We start from the raw sequence: 19,842 nt of genomic DNA, 5'->3' as shown, positions 1-19,842 counted from the left end.
TGAAATAATCTAGCAAATGGGCATTTGGTGGTGAAGGAGAACATAAGTTTCAACAGGATTGATTGTTCATATCTAAAAATGGGTAGTGCTGTGTAATGGAACAAAATATTGTAAATACTCTGAACAAAGATGAGTTTGAGTATAGTTGAAAGTGGAAGGCTAGGAGCATGTATGATACGAAAAGGGAAGATAAAAGATAAAGATGGGGATTAAAAAACTTAGCAAAACCTAAAATGGACAGTGATGGAAATCAAATGTACAAATATATGAATGTTTTTAGAAGAGGGAGAACAAATGAATGCCAACATTTCAAGGTGTTGAAAATTAGATGGTATAGGGGAAATGTGCAATCAATGCAAACTAGAGTCTATAGTTAATGGTAACATTGTAATATGTTATGTTAATTGTAACAATTGCTATATACCAAAGCTAAATATCTATAAGAGGGGGATATAAGGGAGTGATACTGGATTCTTAGTGGTGGTGGTGTTGTCTGAATTTTCATTGTTTTTTATTTCTTTTTATTTTTCTTCTATTGTTCATACTTTTATACTTCATTTTTTTGTTCTTAACCTCTTACTTTGCAGAAAAAAATGGAAATGTACTCATATAGATTGTAGTGGTAAATACATATGTGATTATACATATGTGATTATACAGGAAATCACATATGTGATTATACAGGAAATCACTGTTTAGTTAGAATGGATTGTATGGGGTTTGACTAAAACTGTTTATAAATAAACAGAGGGATAAAAGTTCTAGAGAAAATGTGGAGAGAGGTATGTACTTATTCACTATTGGTAGGGAAGGAGAAAGGGGCAGCCCATCTGGTGGTCAGTTTGGTGGTTCCACAGGAATCTAAATATGGGGCTGCCATATGGTTGTGCAATGCCATTATTGGGTTTATACATTGATGAGCTGAGAACAGGGACACAGTGGACTTTGCACTCTGGTGATTTTGGTGGCAGTACTCATGATTCACACTGCATGGAGGTGATCTAAGTACATTAACAGATAAACAGCTTGGTGAACTGTGGTATATACATTTACTGTAATATTGAATGGTGGCAAGAATAAATGAAGTGAGGTACACAACTAGGCGAATGGACCTTAAGGACAGTATGTTGAGTGAAATAAGCCAGAATCAAAAAGACAAACATTATAACATCTCACTAATATGGACTAACTATAATGTGCACACTCTGAGAATTGAATCTTAGAGCATAGGTTATCAGGGGAAGGTTTATGATAAAGGTTCCTAGATTGTTAGCCCTTTAGTAATCAAATCTATTCATAAGTTGTAATGGTTATTTATAAATTCTGGGATGCTGAGCTTTTTGTGTATAACCTGGTCATTCCCTGGAACTTCAGGTTTCTGTGTGACACCTGAGACTTAGAGCCTGAGTTTGGTAGCTATGAATGTCAGCATTACCCCATACAGCAAATGTTAAAGAAACTGAAAAAGATCAGATTTTTGAGATATGAACAAAATGCTCTTGGTTAGGACTAAGGTAAACCAGACTAAAGGGAAAAGGATGATATTGACTGTGATTTAAAACTTCAATTTCTGTGTGAGACCAAAGGAAGAGATGCTTATTTGGTGGAAAATCTTTATTTTCTGTCACATGATGTATAATGTAATTTGTGTGGTCAGTTGGCTCAAACACCATAATTACATGGAACCTTGACTGGGGATGAGATCTGGTTGGTTTGTACAGGTTAGCATGAAGCCCTGATACATCCCACTGTAATTTGGGCAGAGAAAAAACTGTTTGCAAAATACCCTTGAGGGACTGAGGAAAAATTGTAAATATTAAACTTCCCCAACTGAGGAATTACTGATATTGTCACAAGCAGTGAGAACTACCATTGTAGAAGACCAATCCCTCAATCTTGGGGCCTGCCCTTCTGAAGCTTGTTACTGCAAAGGAGAGGCTAAGCTGACTTGTAATTGTCCCTAAGAGTCACCTCCAGAGAACCTAAGATGTGGCCTCTCTCTCTAAGCCAACTCAGCAGGTAAACTCACTGCCCTCCTCCCCAAATGGGACATGACTCCTAGGGGTGCAAATCTCCCTGGCTATGTGGAACATGACACCCTGGTATGACTGGGCCCAACATTCTTGGAATGAGAAGGACTTCTTGACCAATAGGGGGAAGAGATTTGAACCAAAATAAAGTTTCAGTGGCTGAGAGATTTCAAATGGAGTGAAGAGGTCATTCTGGAGGGTATTCTCATGCATTATATAGATATCCCTGTTTAGTTTTTTAGTGTCTTCTAATAGCTAGAAGGAAATAACTGAAACTGTTGAACTGAAAAACAATATCCTTGATTCTTTAAGATGATCATGTACCTATATAGTTTTCTGGGATGCCTGCATGAGTATGAAAACCTTATGACCCACACTCTCTTTATCCAGTCTATGGACAGATGAGTAGAAAAAAGAGGGACAAAAAGAAAATGAATAATATTGGGTGAAAAGGAGTATGAGATATTTTGGTTCTTCTTACTTTTATTTTTATTCTTACTTTAATTGCTTGGAGTAATGAAAATGTTCAAAAATTGATTGTGGTGATGAATGTCCAACATGATGACATTGTGAACAACTGTACACTTCCAATGGTTTTATAGTATGTGACTATATCTCAATAAAATTGTATTAAAAAGTGAGTTCAGCATAGTGACAGGCTAAAATATAAGCAAACAAATATCAAACAGATCTATATGTAGTAGCATGGACATTTAGAAACATAAATTAAGAATTAGTGTTTATAATCACAACAATAATAATGAAATACTAGTTGGAAATTAAATCAACATGTACAGGATCTGTATATTGGAATTGCAAACTCCTGTTTAGGAAATCAAAAAAAATCTAAATGGTGATGATACTGTGTTAATGGATGAAAACAATAAATACACTGAAGATATCAAGTCTTCCCAAATTGATCTATGTGTTTAATACAAACTCAGTTAAAATCCCAGCAAGATTTTTTGTATATATAGACAAGCATACACTAAATTCATATGCAAGTCCAGGGACCAGAAGTTGCTAAAACAAATTTAAAAAAAAAGGAAAATATGAAAGTTTTCCTTCTACGCAATGTAGGACCCACCATACAGTTACAACAATCAAGACTTTGTGGTATTGGAAGAGGAAAAAACTCATAAGTCAACAAAACGTAATAGAAATTTAGAAATACACTCACAGAAAGAAAGTCCAACTAATTTCCACAAGGGTACTTGTAATTCAATGGAAGAAGGAGAACTTTCACAACAAATGAGGCAGAAGCAAATGGGGTTTGCCCAGGGAATAACAAACTAATCAAAACACCTTTATTAAACTTTATACAAAAGCTAATTCAAAAGGGACATGACTACAATGCCCAATGTTTAACTATAAAACTTTTAGACAAAAGCATAGGAGAAATGAAAATTTCAGGGTCTGGGGATAGGCAAAGAGTTCATAAATATGATGTAAAAAGTGCAATCCAAGGGTGGTGGCAGGTCCTTTGGCATGAGTGTGTATGAGGACCGTCAGAGTGGAGCCCCCTACGCACCCACCCACTCACCACCATGAGCAGCATGTTAGCCAAGATTGCAGAGACTGAAGCTGAGATGGCTCAGGCTCAAAAGAACAAGGCTACAACACATCACCTGGGGCTGCTGAAAGCTCGCCTTGCTGAGCTTCGCCAGGAACTCATTACTCCAAAAGGTGGTGGTGGTGGTGGAGAAGGTTTTGATGTGGCCAAGACAGGTGATGTTCGAATTGGGTTTGTGGTTTTTCCATCTGTGGGGAAGTCAACACTGCTCAGTAACCTGGCAGGAGTGTATTCCAAGGTGGCAGCCTATGAATTTACTACTCTGACCACTGTGCCAGGCATTATCAGATACAAAGTTGCCAAGATCCAGCTTCTGGATCTTCCAGGTATCATTGAAGGTGCCAAGGATGGGAAAGGTAGAGGCCATCAAGTCATTGCAGTGGCCGGAACCTGTAACTTGATCCTGATTGTTCTGGATGTCCTTAAACCCTTGGGGCATAAGAAAATAACTGAAAATGAACTGGAAGGCTTTGGCATTCACTTGAATAGCAAACCCCCTAACATTGGCTTTAAGAAGAAGGACAAAGGAGGCATTAATCTCATGGCCACTTGTCCTCAAAGTGAGCTGGATGCTGAAACTGTGAAGAGCATCTTGGACGAATACAAAATTCATAATGCTGATGTGACTCTGCATAGTGATGCCAGAGCTGATGACCTCACTGATGTGGTGGAAGGAAACAGAGTGTATATCCCCTGTATCTATGTGTTAAATAAGATTGATCAAATCTCCATTGAGGAATTGGATATCATCTATAAGGTACCTCACTGCATCCCCATCTCTGCCTACCACCACTGGAATTTTGATGATCTATTGGAAAAGATCTGGGATTATTTGAAACTAGTAAGGATTTACAAAAAACCCAACGGCCAGTTACCAGACTACACATCTCCGGTGGTGCTGCCTGACTCCAGGACCACAGTGGAGGACTTCTGCATGAAGATTCACAAAAATCTTATCAAAGAATTTAAATATGCTCTGGTCTGGGGTCTGTCTGTGAAGTACAATCCTCAAAAAGTGGGTAAAGACCAAACGTTGGAGGACAAGGATGTCATTCAGATTGTAAAGAAGTGAAACCTTTCCTTTTTCCCAACTGCTGGGCCAACTGCAGCAGCTTTCCCCATGAACAAGCACCCTATGACATGCCCCTTCTTGGCTTTAGTTGCTGCTGGGTCAGGATTTAGGGGAGAGGGATGGAGGTACCTAAACTGGAGCTTCTCTCTTCTTATCTTGGCGTCACTTTATATGTTGAACTGCATAAAGGACCTGGTTCACCAAAAAAAAAAAAAAAAGTGCAATCCACAAATTGATAAATTTGTCTTCATCAAAATTAAAACAATACATCAATTGGGCTATTTATTCATAATAACTAAGAACTGGAAATATCTAGTATGTCCTTGAAGGAGTGAATCATTAAACAAAATGTAGCATATCCTTACTATCTCAGTTTCCTGGCTGCCTAAAGCAGGAAATGGTAGAATGGAGATATTGAGTAGGGACAAAAAGGAACTTTGGAGGTGATAGGTACGTTCCTTATCTTGATTGTTTTGATGGTTTTACAGGTGTGTAAATATGAAAAAATGCTTAAAATTTATGATTTATAATGTGAAATTTATTATTATCAATCATAGCTCAGATTATTTCTTAATTAATAAATATACTATGACATTCAACCAAAAACAAGAAGGAGAAACAAGAAAAAAATCTAGACACACAGATAATACACATATAAAATGTTAACCATTGGGCAATTGGAGAGAAAATGGAAAAAACAACATAGGAATGTAGATGAAAGCTATATAACATCACAAATATCTGATTAACAAGAAGGGCATAATTTGTGCACTATTGTTGATTGTGCAAATCCAGAAAATCTCATTTATTTACTGTTGGAAGACTATATCAGCACAATCTGAAATAGTTACCAAAATTAAATGTCATATTATATTTCCTTTTAACAAGATACGTCATCAGTGATATGTGTATAAATACTTATACATATACATAAATACATACATATACATATATGCATATATACATATATGCATATTTATATGTATGTATGTAGGTGGTTGTTTATGTGTATCTCTACTGATATTTATCTATTTCTATATCTGTATCTATATCCATATCTATATCTACACAAAGACACAGATAGGGAAAGATATGTGATATGTGTGTCACAGGGAATTTTGTTCACAGTATTTCAAGGGAACAATATCAAGGCTGTTGATTAAAGCTGTGTGTTGTAGTGGTGATGATAGCTGAGAGTTGGGGATAATACATCTATCATTAAAGCACAGATCAGTGAAATCTGTTATTATATATATATATATATGTATATATATACATATATATATACATATATATGAGACTATAATGAGGAAAAAGCAAAAACATTTACAATGTGGAACCATCAATAAAGTGTCTTAAAATGCAAAATTAAGATCTACAGCACAATAACATATATATGCATTGTGTATTAAATTTCTCTACCAGAACAAACAAAAAATCAGGAGACTTTATTAATTTAGTTAGCTAGTTATTTAGTTAGTTAAGTAGGTACGTATGTGTTTTTGGTTTGCTAAAGCTGCCAAAATGCAATATGCAGAAATGGACTGGCTTTTAACAATAGGGATTTACTACTTTACAAATTTATGTTCTAAGGCCATGTAAATGTCCAAATTAAGGCATCAAGAGGAATGAACATAACCTGTGAAGAAAGCCTACTGGCATCTGGGTTTCCTCTGTCATTTAGCAAGGCACATGGCAGGTGTCTGCTGGTCCTTCATTCCTGGGTTTAATTAATTTCAGCTACTGGTTCCAGTGGCCTCCTGTCTGAGTTTCTGTGGGTCTTAGCATCTCCAGAGTATTTTTCTCTAAGTTCTCTGAGCCTTTTCTGTCCTTTATCCTCTCATAAAAGACTCCAGTAAAAAAATTAAGACCCACTTTGAAAGGGTGGGTCCCATCTTAATTAAAATAACCTAACCAAAATGTCATTCCCACAGAAGATCTGCACCACAGGAATGGATGAAAAGAACATGGCATTTTCTGTTGTACATAACAGCTTCAAACCAACACAGTCAGTTAGTAGGTAGTAGTTGGTCTAAGGAATTTTCACACATCATAGTGGAGTCTGGAAAGTCTGAATTCCATAAGGCAGAGAGCAGGTTGGAATTTTCAGTAGAGAGCTTTTGAAGTCTTGAGGTAGAATGTTTTCTTTGAACCCTCAGTTCTTGCTCTTAAGGTCTCAAAATGATTGTATAATGTCTACACACATTACTGAGGGTAATCTCCTTTAATTAAAGCCAAATAATTGTAGATGCAAATCACATCTATGAAATACCTACACAGAAATATCTAGATCAGTATTTGACCAAGCAACTGGACACAATAATACAATCAAGTAAACACATGAAATTAATCATAATATATACTGGGATATTTACACTCAAATATATTTTATAAGAATATATTGAAAATGTAGGGCATATACCAAACACAGTTGAATATTTGTCAAGGTGGTAAAGAAGAATTGGAGGTGTATTGGATAGAATGGGAAGAAATGTTTTTGTTTGGTTGCTTTTTTCTGATACATGAACTTTTATTATGAGCTTACCAACAGGGTGGGAAGTCATGAAGAGAGATCCTGATGGCTCTCTGGGCATCACATTCACAGGGAAGTTGACTGTGTGATTAAAAAAGACAGCAAGCCAGTGATATGGATTTGAGACAAAGACATTCCTAAGGGTGCAATCATGGGAAAATACTCTTGATGGGGGGAGGGGTTAGTGATTGATAGATAACCACATTTGGCAGGCAGGAAGCAGGTAGATTATATTAACATTTGATGCTGAGAGGTCTGGGGTACATTACATCTCATTCTTTGGTGAGACCAAGAGTTTCTCACCTTCTTCTTATGTCCCATTTCACATTTTAAAGTTACATTTTAAGGTTAATTTACCCTTTTTGTCTTTACTGGCTTACAAAGATGATAGGTTAAACATTAGCTGCCTAGGTCACACAGATGGCTGTGCACCAAGATCTGCAGGCCTGTTTTGCTCAGGCCACAGGCAGCCACAATCCACCCCTGCACAACAGTTTGCATTAATGATGGGACAGATTTTACATCAATAATTCACAACAATACAATAAATAACATCATATTAATATACTGGTACAGGAGATAATAAGCCTATTAGCAAGTGTTGTTATGGCCAAGTTAATGAGTTCCACATTTAGACAAGAGGATTATTAAATAAATGATCACTATTTTGTACATGATTTTGCATATGATCAAATGTGGGTTACATTTTTTGAATTACCAAGCATACAACATTGAATATTAATTACATCACAAATACCACCTGGGGCTAAAATAGCTAAAGGATGAAACTACCAGGCAGTCTGCTTTATTCTATATCTAGTTTTTACAATTTTTCAACCTTGACCATTGTGAGGTTTCATTAATAAGCAGTGATATTACTAGTTTTGATCATTAACCTTGACCACAGAAATAAATTTCCTTTCCCACCGACTTTCTGCAACTTTCTATATTCATTAAAGTTTTGTTCTATATCTTTTCTTTTTCTTCATTCTGAAACAACCAGTCATTTAAGACAAAACTACTTTCTTTTTCCTTCAATAAAAAACATCTCTCATACCCTCTACATTCATCACCAAAACAATTCAGGAAATTGTTCTTAAGCAAGCATTTCACAACACATTATTAACATTAAAATTAAGCTTGTTAGAATAATGCTAAATACTCAGAAAACATTTTAGTTGATGCATTATTGAAATAGTAATATGCACTTTTTTTAACAAGAATTAGCAAAACATGTAAGCATTAAATTGGACAGCTGAGGGGTTTAACAATATATAGTCTGAGGCTTCATTAGTAGATAGAAGAGTTCCAGGTGAGGGGGTTTAAAATACCATATTTTATCCCCCTGCAGGGAGTCCTTCAAGATCATACCTACAGTTAGTTTCCTACATAATTCTAATACCCATGGGCTTAGGATTCTCAACCAGCATGGGTGCACGGGCCAGAACCAGAGCCAATTGACCTTATTTTTCCAAATTTATAGGCAAGAGAAAATTATAATCATTGCCCCATTGCAGCTTGAAGGCAGCCAGCCCCTTCATTTGATTCATAAGGCCTGCATGACCCTGCAGTTACCAAGTCCACAGGAGTGGAAGCTGAATACTTTGGGTCTGGAGTTAATGCTGATGCAGTTGAGTTTCTATCATCCTACAAGTGTTCCTTTAAAAGGCCATTCATTCTTTTTATTAACCCAGCTGTTGTGGGACTACAGGGCAAGTGAAAAGTCCAAAGGACAACATGTTCTGTAGCCCAGGCCTGGGTAATTGCCTGATGAAGGAGGTCCCCCATCACTCTCCACAGGTGTGAGGACCTCAAAAAATTCACTTAATTTTTCTAAGCTATGATGTTAGCTTGTCAGTTGGTCTTGCCCACTGGGAAGGCCAGCAGCAGTCCTGTAGCCATATCCACAGTGGTGAAGGCATATTTTGCCCCTTTGTACAGAGGACAGGGACCAATATAGTCTACTTGCCACCAGGTGACAGGGATCTGGTGCTCTTGGTGCCTGGTTTTCCAGTGCAGCCATTCAGCCACTTCAGGCGTCATTGGTTTAGGCTGCAGAAGTTTTCTAAGGCAACCTCTTCTATGTTACCTGGTAATGAATTGGTTTTGTGGTCAGAGACATGAAAAATGGCTACCTTACATTTGTGGCAGGTAGTTCAGATGTCTTACCACCAGATGGAATTGGTACTGCGCTGGACAGTCATGGCTGTGCAGGTATCAGGTTGCCCACGTGACAATCCATGCACAGCAAGTATATTTCCTTGTCTGTCAATGATAGACATGGGAGGAGCCACCTCAGGAGGATTGATAGGAAGCAGGGCATGCCACTTTTCCACATAGGATACCAATCCTAAAATTTCATGCATCTCTGTACTTAGAGAGCTGTTGTTGAAAACACCACAGGATAGGAGGTAGACTTTCCATTTTGTCAGCTTGCTCACCTGAGCACTCCCAAATGGGGCTTGTTTACAGAATCCTGCATCCACATACCTATATGGGTACGGTCTTCTGTAAGGTCACTGGACAACTTTGAGTTAGACCTTTAACTTGTAACAGAGCATAATAAGGTGTGCATAATTGGTCTTTTAAAAGGCTATATCTGAGTTCTGTGCCCTTCCATAGTTAGGACCAGAATCTGATAGGTAAACATTTAGCCTTTTCACAAACCCCACCCAAAAATCAATATCAGCACTGGCCACATCCAATTCACAGGTTATATTGGGGTCCACTCCCCCTTAAAGCCTGTGCTTGTGCAATAGTTCACTTAGCCTTTTTAAACACAGCCTGCTATGGAAAATCCCATTTCCATAATTTTGCTTTTCTAATAAGGGTGTACAGAGGTGTTAAAATTTGTACTAGAGTATAAACACTTTCCAATAACTTAATAAACCAAGAAAAGCTATTAACTCCTCAGAAGTAAGCAATGTGGACTAACTTTGTATTTTAACAACAACTGAAGGAATAGCCTTTGTTTTACCCAGCCAGACAATACCCAAGAAATTAATAGAGTAGTCAGTCTCTTCTGGAAATTTCCACTTTGAAGGTATCCTTGTGGAAGCAAAGCAAATGTCCATTGTTGTTTTCCCCATGTGAAGTCTAACACAGGTTGACTGGAAGAGTCTAAAAATATGCTAAATAATATATTAGCAAGGTTTCACAAAGTTAAATGGGCTTGTGTACACATATTTTGCAACAAGGCAGCATTCCACCTCTCTACCACCCCAGTGTGGCAGGGTTGAGTGAAAGAATCTAGTGGAATGCTAAAGAAGGCATTATTAACAAGATTTAGCACAAAAGGAAACAGGCCTAACTTCATGCTATTATCTTGAAGAAATGTGGACATGTTTCGCACAGCTACAAACAAAGGGGGCGGTTAACTGATTTATCTCTCTGTAATCAATAGTCATTCTCCAAGAGCCATTAGATTTCTTTACCATAAGGGTAGAGAGCTCTGCACAAATTGTGTTTGAGCAGCCCTTTCTTCCAAGGTTTTAGTGCCTAGCTTAACAAACCTTTGCTCCTTAGGTAATTGACTCCAAAGCTTATGGGGTAAGTCCACTTCAAGCAGTCACACTAATTTTCATTGCTTTACCAGCCAATTAAAAAGTGAATGGGTCCTAATGTTTGTTCTCAGTGAGTAAAGGCTGCCACAGGGAAGGGTGAGTGGAGATTGCTTATTTTATGCCCTGTAAGCAAGGTGCTATCTGCTCCACTCTCCCATAGCTTTAGCAACATGTTTGCTAATTGCCTTCTAGGTTTTTGTCAATATTGGTTACTAATATCTCTTAGTTTGGCCAGGGAAAACTTCCAGGACAAAATAAGCACCTTTTGATTCGAAGCTGCTGCTACTGCCCCACACTCTTCTCTCCTTGGGAGATCAGTGTGTTGAACTTCCTCTGTTTTAACCCTTTGTTGGACCAGAGGTTGAGCATGCTTATTTCCCTTAGTATAAATTTCCCAGTCACTCAGGGGCTCATCATCTTTTGATGAGGAATCAATAGGTTCCCACACTTTAAGGTCCCAGCTAGGGGAAGCCAAGATATGCCTAACTTGCACTTTTGGCATTTTATCCAGGAGGGTAGCCACTCCTCCCCACATTGGAGTTCCAGGCCACCCCAGTATCCTCCCAGGGCCAATGTTCCTGCAGCCTGCTGCAAGATGGTTATTAGTTCAGCCAGAAAGTTATAAACATTTCCATATTCACTCAGCAGGTTCCACTCATCTATGAGGGTAGCCAACCCTCTCCACATAGACATCCATTCCTCTGGGAGGGGGGCACCCCTCCCCACATAGATGTCATGGACCATCCCAATCCCCTGTCTGAGGACTTCTCCTTTCCCTTCCCCAAGTTCATGTTTTCAAGTCCTGTTATTTCTTTAGTCTCAGGGCTGTTGGTTATTTGATTTTCCTTGCTGTGTTCACCAATTGTTGTGGCCCATGAGGGTTTTGCCAGTCCAGAGGCCAAAGACACTGGACATTGTCTGATACATGAACTTTTATTAGGGGCTTACCAACAGGGTGAGAAGTTGTGACAAGATTATGATGGCTCTCTTAGGCTGGGTGGGCATCACAATCACAGGGAAGTTGACTGCACAATTGGAAAGGACAGTAAGCCTAAGAAATGAATTTTGAAGTGTAAGCAAGAAAATGTAACAAAAGTGAAGATTTAAGGAGGCAGATGCTGGCAGTTCGCCATAAAATGAAAAGTAAGAGTAACAAATTTCTATCCATGAGGTTAAAAAGGGAACAACAAAAACAAAACGACCAAACCAAACTGCCCTAAGAAAACAAATTTAAAATGTCAAGGACTCAACATCTCATATATACACTTTTTATTATTTTATTTCATTTACATGTTTCAAATAACTCAACAGAGCAGTATTTAAAACTTCTCCATTGTGTCATCTGTTTGAGGAGAGCACTGTAGAAATGCTGGAATATTAAGAGACCTGTCTTACAGATACAATATTTTAATCCAGATCCCAGTGTTTTAAAATGTAAAGTTAACCAAAAGTTAAAAAGTAGGAATGTATGAAATAAATGAATGAATGAATGAGTAAATAAATAAATAAATAATTTGCTCCTGGTAAATTTCAATTGTCCTGGGGAATTAATCAATATCATCCAGACATTTTGTTGTTTTCAAATGCATCAGGGATAATCAACAAATTGCCTAATGTCTCCTCAGGGAGAGTCTCAAGGTGAAAAATATCCATATATTAATCTTACTCTGTCAGGTTAAGAAGGAATTGAAGAAATCAAGATAGAGTCTTCATTACAGGTAAGTAGATTATTTCTCATAGTGCAATATTTTACCAATATCCACAATATTTCAGTGACATTTGCAATGTCCCACTATTATTCAATGACAAAGCCAAAATACATTAGGAATTCTGATTCATTGCTGTGTTTATTCTACTACACAAGTGTCTGAGCAAAATAGAACCTCTCCCTTTTTCTTTCCATGCTAATTTTTCAATTATATTCTCATGGTCAGCAGGCTAAAATCTCCTAAGCATCTTTGAAATATTAAAAGTTGTATTGTCTATACATATCCATGATTTATTTAAAAATTATATGAATAATGGAAGTCAAAATTGAGATTAAATGAAACCTAAATAAAGAGATAGGAATAAAAAATTATCACAGAATTATGAGGCCACCAGCATTCAGTCTTTAATTTTGATGTTTTTCCAAATTCTTTGTCATTTAATGTCTATTCTTTACTTATCAAAAATAATCTAATATTTAATGCATATTTAAATAAATGTATAAATGTGCATTAAAATTAAGAATTGGAAATTCAACAAAGAAAGAAAACTATGATAAAACAGTTTGTTTTCTTCATAGAACTCCAAATTTGGTAGGAGAAATCCTTTTTATTCTTCCTTACATTACAGGAAATTGGTACTTAACACAGTATTTTTTCTTTGACCTTACATCATTGCAACTATGCAAGATTTTTATTGCTTATTTCATTCACTGAAAATATGATTTCACATTGTAATATTTACAGATTCTCAGTTCAGTGTATCTGACATAAGAAAATTGTTTGCACAGGACAGGGTAAGATACCGGAAATTCACAACCTTATCAGCACAGTTTCACATGAGATAAGTGCACATTTCTTGTAATCAATTTTATTTAAATGCTTAGAATACACTCAGAGACTTCTGGCACTGCTATTTTCATTGTTATCAAGATCATTCCTCTTTGTTTTTGTTTTTATCAAAGTAAGCATCAGTAGTCACAAATTTTTAAATAACATTCTTTTACCATAAACTGTCATCCTTATCCCACTCCAGTATTTTCTTTTTTCAATCTCAGGTTTATTAGGGATAGGCATATACATTTTCTTTGATTGTGCTTGTGTTTATTTGCATCATATACTTACACAGAGGAATGCTTCTGGCATTAATTTTCAAATGACTTAAAAATAATATCCAGCAATCCATGAATACCTCATCTTCAGTGTATTTTAGTTTGCCTCTATGTTGTTGTGTAACATAGTGATTTAATACTATTTTTCCTTTAAAAGAAGGATCTTTTTATCAAAGGGAATTTTTATGAGTCTTCACTATATAAAGGCAATGCCAGTGACCTTACTTTCTTGCAATTTGCTTAAATTTCCTCATATTATCCAAGGTTCCTCATGACAATGTATATCTGATTTCTTAGAAACCCATCTATCAGTTATAATGAAAGTGCCCAATACACTATATGGATGCAATTGACAATGCTTTTGCCCCTGTCTAGAGTTAGTTTCCTGATAAACCTGGATGGACAAACAGAATCTAACAATATTGAATGAATTCATTTTGACTGGGATCACAGACCGCCCTGGGCTGCAGGCTCCACTTTTTGGGCTGTTCCTCATCATCTACTCAATCTCTGTGGTGGGCAACTTGGGCATGATCATCCTTACCAAGATGGACTCCAGGCTACAAACACCCATGTACTTTTTCCTCAGACACCTGGCTCTCACTGACCTTGGTTATTCAACAACTGTGGGACCCAAAGTGTTAGTAAATTTTGTAGCAGATAAAAACACAATTTCCTATCATTTTTGTGCCATGCAGTTAGCTTTCTTTCTTGTGTTCATTATTAGTGAAATTTTCATTCTGTCAGCAATGTCCTATGACCGCTATGTGGCCATCTGTAACCCTCTGCTCTACTCAGCCATCATGTCACAAAAGTTATGTCATGTGCTGGTGGCAATCCCCTATCTCTACAGCACATTTGTTTCCCTTCTGGTCACCATCAAGATTTTTAATGTATCCTTCTGTGGCTACAATGTTGTGAGTCATTTCTTCTGTGACAGCCTGCCATTGTTAACTCTGCTCTGCTCAAACACACAAGAGATTGAATTGATAATTCTCATCTTAGCAGCTTTTGATTTGATTTCATCCTTTTTAATAGTTCTTGTGTCTTACCTGCTCATTCTTGTAGCCATTCTCAGGATGCATTCTGCTGAGGGCAGACACAAGGCCTTCTCCACATGTGGATCTCACCTGACAGTAGTAGTAGTGTTCTATGGCACTTTAATTTTTATGTATGTACAGCCCCAGTCCAGTCATTCATTTGACACTGATAAAGTGGCTTCCATATTTTACACACTGGTTATCCCCATGTTGAATCCCTTGATCTACAGCTTCAGAAACAAAGATGTAAAATATGCCCTATATAAGGGTTGGAAAAAATTATATAATATATTTTCTTAAAGTTCAGTGTATACTATAATTTCTCTAAATTAGATTACAGGCTTTGAATCTTGTTTTGTGTACCCAGAGAGGGTAGGCAATTCAAATAAGTTCAACATATATTGATAGGTATCTGTTATGTACCATTCACTCTTCTAAATACTGTAAATAAATTACAAACAAAACAGTAAGAAAATTGCCTTCCTTGTGGGTGAGAGATGGATTATGAACATAATAATTAACATTAAAGTATAATAGAATGTCTTGGGGTGTGTGGTGTTTTGAATTGTGTACCCCAGTTTGGACATGTTCTTGGTGTTGGTCTGCATTCTGGTGGGTCTGGACCCATTGTAAATAGGATCTCTTGAAGATGTTACTTCAGTTAATGTATAACACAACTGAATCAATTTGGATTTTAATCCAAACTACTAGGGTCTTTTGCAAGCAAAATGAAATGCAGGCATAGAGAGAGAAAGCACAGGAAAAAGCCAAAGTAAATGGGACTCAAAAGACAAAGGAAAAGACATCACCATGTGCACTGCCATGGGACAGAAAAGATGAGGACCAGGGATTGTTGGCAGTCAGACTCAGAATACCACAGTCTTCAGGGAGAAAACATTACCTTGCTAGGACTGTGATTTTGGACTAATCCTAGCCTCAAAACTTACCTACTAATAAATTCCTGTTCTTTGAGTCAACTCATTGTGTGTATTTGTTTTAGAAAGATGAAAAGCTACAGACCAAAAAACATAGTAAGAAGAGTTGGTTTTGCTGAATGAGATTTAAGAAGAACTGTAGCTACAATGGGTTGTTACAAGGATCCTGATTTTCCTCTCCTGTATTGGAATAAATTTTGCAGTGTCCCTGTGTGCATGTGCGTGTGAGGGTGCATTTTCATGTAAGCCCTTTGCATCTGTATTAGCTTTTATACTCTTTCAGAGATGTGTTAGAATTCAACTCAATTCTGGTTACAAGGAGTCTCAGTGCCTCTGAATTTGCTCAAATGTTTCCACTCTAAGCCTTGACATCCCAATCTTTCCTCATCAGTGCCTTTTTTCGAATATGAGTCTGTGAGTCTGTTTATACAACATACTTTGTAATTACTCAATGTGCAGGATCTGCTCAGATCTAATTTTGGTTAATCAGCTTATTATGTCTACATCATTTGAAATGAAAAGTAAGATAAATTTCTCAATGACAGCAATAGAAGGTCTCTGGCTTTGACTTTTCTCAAAATAGTTATTCTTGTTTAATAATGTTGTTTACTCATGAACTATTAAGCATTCTTATTTATCTGAAAAACCTGCTTAAAAGTTTTGTTTCAATTGTCTTTTAGGATCCTTGGGTTAAAATCACTGTTCAATGAAGAATGAAGTTTGTTTCCTTTCCATCATTGGGTTGACTTTCCTATTTTTTGGTCAATATATATTATGGACTATGTATTCATTGATATTCATTGTTTGATCACCCTACCATGAGAAAGAAAAGGAGATAATGCAAGGTTTTCCACTATTCTGTATTCTGATGCAAGTAATTTCTGATACATGGCAATGGGAGAGCTATCTACTTTTAGAATATAGTTGCTTCATGGCAATCCCCACATCTTCCCATGTCTATTTCATTTTAATTTTCATATTCCTAGGATTTTTGTTGAAACTATTAGAGTCTAAAATATTTCCTTTGTTTGCAAACATGAAATAAGTGTCCCTATGTATCTAATGCAATGGAATACTTTATCAGAGTAAAATAAAAAAAAATATTTAAACATTGTCATGTGAGGATAAATATTACCAAAGTGTTGAACCAGTTAGAAGGCATTTGGGATGGCTATAACAGCTATCAGTACATTTTGGATGAGTCAAATCAAAAAATGGGAAGCTATCACAAAGTGGGTATAAGACATAGTCTGGGCAGGTTTATAAAAAATTTGACATTGGAGGGCAGGAATTAGCCTTAAGTCCTTAGGAACATGCTGAAAAACAAATTAAAAGAGGGCAGTATCTATTTTAAGAAAACATTTATATCCTGAGAAGTTCAGCCACCATTTAGGAATTAAGATTGAGGAGAAATACAATTCAAAAAAAACAAAAACAGAAACAAACAAATGAAAAAACAATAAACAGCAATTACCCTGATATATAGGAAGAAGTTTGCCAGGGCTTTGCTAAGTTAGATATCCCTTTCTATAAAAAAGAGTTGTCTGTAAGGAGAGTATTTCTTCCTGTCATCTTCTGTTTCCTGGATTTTGAATGTTGTTATGTGAGTTTCAACTATTTAGGGCATTAATTTCAGGAATACTGACTCTGAGCTACTGAAATTATGAAAGTTATCTGTCCCTCTAACCCCACTATTAGACTCTTTTTTGTGAAGAAAAGAAACACTCTTCCTTGAGCCAATAATGGTTGGATCATCCATAATACGCTTGGAAAAGCATTCCTAAATGATACAAGGGGGAAGGGCAGAAGCACAACATGTAGTTGTGAAGGCTGGACAACATGTAATGCTAGGTTGTGTCAATTCATATAAATAATTTGTGAAAGACACCCTCAACGATGTGCAATATATTAGATATTGCCATGATTCATGTAAAATCCAAAATTTGACAACACAGTTCTTAGATAAAAAAGGAAGACATATAACTCAGAGATAACAAACAACTCTATTCCTCCTATATAAGTTGTCATTGAAGAAGCTCCTGAATACAAGACAGGAGAAAAAATAGAGAGAGAAAATACTAATGGAGAAGCTTGAGAATGCAAGTTAAAAATCATTATCTTTATTAAAAGATGTCTGTGATTCAAGAAATTATTTAATGATGCACAATTATCTTTATAATCCCAAGTGTCAAATTTATCTGCAAATGTTTTCTTAATTGGGGAAACGTACCACTGGGGAAGTAGAAGATAGGGGAAATGGCAAATTGGTACTACACACATCCATGTATTCACTGGAGAGTGAGTAAACAAGTGGAAAACTGAACAGGAATGCTATGAAGTAGACAGGTCTCAGGGTGATGGAAAAGTTTTGGTAATGGATAGTGTTGATGGTAGCACATATTGTGAAGGTAATTAACACAATTGAATTGTACTTTTGAAAGTGGTAAAATGGGAAATTTTATGTTGTATATATGTTACCACAATAAAAGGTAAAAATGAAAAAGTCAAGCAACAGGAAAAACTTTATTTTAATTTCCAGTCTATGTAAATGGCACATTTGGAGCTTTGAGGGACATGCCCTTCCCAATAACGTGATGTTTAATCCATTACCATTATGTCATATATGAGCAGAAGTTTCCATGGTACTTACAGCCAGTCTTATTTGATGAGAAGATTTAAAATATTTTGTATGATATAAAATTCTCCAAATCCCCAAATATGTAAAATAATGCATGCAATTACAGCAAAATGTGCATACAGATGCATGTGTTTATTTATGTAATTCATAACCCAAGATATTTGTTTATCACTCAGAAATAGAAATTATTCAACCTTAGAGTAGGCAAAATAAAAATTCAGTTTTTATTCTATCAGAGAAAATGTTATTTTTAAAACTCACCTCTCCACAGAATTCCTTGGCAATCACATCCATCATTTATTCCATATAAATTATGGACTTATTTTTTATTTTTTTAATTTATTTTTATTAAATTCAGTTTTATTGAAATACATTCACACACCATACAATCATCCATAATATACAATCCACTGTCCACAGTATGATAACATAGTTATGCGTTCATCACCACCATCTATCTCTGAACATTTTCCTTACATCAGAAAGAACCAGAACAAGAATAAAAATAAAAGTGAAAAAAAAACACCCAAATCATCCCCCCATCCCACCCCATTTGTCCTTTAGTTTTTATCCCCATTCCTCCACTCATCCGTACACTAGATAAAGGGGGTGTGATCCACAAGGTCTTCACAATCACACTGTCACCCCTTGTAATCTACATTATTATACATTTGTCTTCAGGAGTCCAGACTGCTTGGTTGGAGTTTGGTAGTTTCAGGTATTTACTTCTAGCTATTCCAATACATTAAAGCCTAAGAGGTGTTATCTATATAGTGCATAAGAATGTCCAGCAGAGTGACCTCTTGACTCCATTTGGAATCTCTCAGCCACTGAAACTATTTCGTCTTATTTTGCATCCCCCTTTTGGTCAAGAAGACACTCTCAGTAGTTATGGACTTATTTTTAAAATAATGGATTTAGAAGTATAATAAAACAAGGAGTTTTTCAAGATTTTACATTTCTGTGAAGTTGATAAATTTTCATGCATTTTTCCTAACCATAAAGAAATATAGTATGCACAGGAATAATCATTGTCCCTGCCTCTTGCAGAGATTGATTAACTTGTTGAAATCAAGTCTAGAAAAAGTCAGATTAATTGATATTTTTAATTGTTAGTTCTATCTTTTATAACAGATTCATTGAGGAATAATTTGAAGAACATACGATTCACCCATCTGTAGTGTTAAACTCATTGGGTTTTAGTATATCTACAAAATTGTACAACCATCACCACAATCAATTTTAGAATATTTTCATTGCATCATAGAAAAATATCATAAACATTAGGAGCCTCTTCTTGCTTTTTATCAACTTCCACCACCAGACCTAGGCAACTAATGATCTATTTTTTTTCCTCTATGGATTTACCCATTCTGAACATTTAATATAAATGGAATCATAAAATTTTGTCATTTTTGACTGGCTTCTTTCACTAAACCTGATATTTCAGATTTCAACCATGTGGTAGCAAGTATCAAACTCCATGTTTTACCCTATATAATATTCCCTTGTATGGATATATCACATTTTGTTTATCCATTAGTGAACTGATGGACATTTGAGTTGTTTCCATTTTGTGACTAATAAACTAACACTGTCATGAACATTTGTGGATGTGTTTTTATGTGTACATGTTTTCA

At 36.2% G+C, this 19,842-nt stretch overlaps 2 protein-coding genes across 2 annotated transcripts; both read left to right on the top strand.

Annotated features, from left to right (window-relative positions):
* Positions 1-3,577: 3,577 nt before the first annotated feature.
* Positions 3,578-4,675, top strand: LOC119511789 (developmentally-regulated GTP-binding protein 1-like). The gene has a single exon (XM_037806318.1). It carries the CDS (start codon positions 3,578-3,580, stop codon positions 4,673-4,675), a length of 1,098 nt encoding a protein of 365 aa, XP_037662246.1.
* A 9,312-nt stretch (positions 4,676-13,987) lies between these two features.
* Positions 13,988-14,929, top strand: LOC119511562 (olfactory receptor 8K3-like). Its single transcript, XM_037806031.1, has one exon. The coding sequence runs from the start codon at positions 13,988-13,990 to the stop codon at positions 14,927-14,929; it is 942 nt and encodes a 313-aa protein (XP_037661959.1).
* The last annotated feature ends 4,913 nt before the right edge of the window (positions 14,930-19,842 follow it).

The sequence above is a fragment of the Choloepus didactylus genome, chromosome 16, assembly GCF_015220235.1.
Source record: "Choloepus didactylus isolate mChoDid1 chromosome 16, mChoDid1.pri, whole genome shotgun sequence".
Classification (NCBI taxonomy): domain Eukaryota; kingdom Metazoa; phylum Chordata; class Mammalia; order Pilosa; family Megalonychidae; genus Choloepus; species Choloepus didactylus.
Note: the sequence above shows the minus strand (reverse complement) of the source record. Positions and strands in the feature narration are given on the sequence as shown.

Bases quoted from the DNA above. Each gene is read 5' to 3' on its own strand.
- LOC119511789 (XM_037806318.1), top strand. From the start codon at position 3,578: ATGAGCAGCATGTTAGCCAAGATTGCAGAGACTGAAGCTGAGATGGCT.
- LOC119511562 (XM_037806031.1), top strand. From the start codon at position 13,988: ATGGACAAACAGAATCTAACAATATTGAATGAATTCATTTTGACTGGG.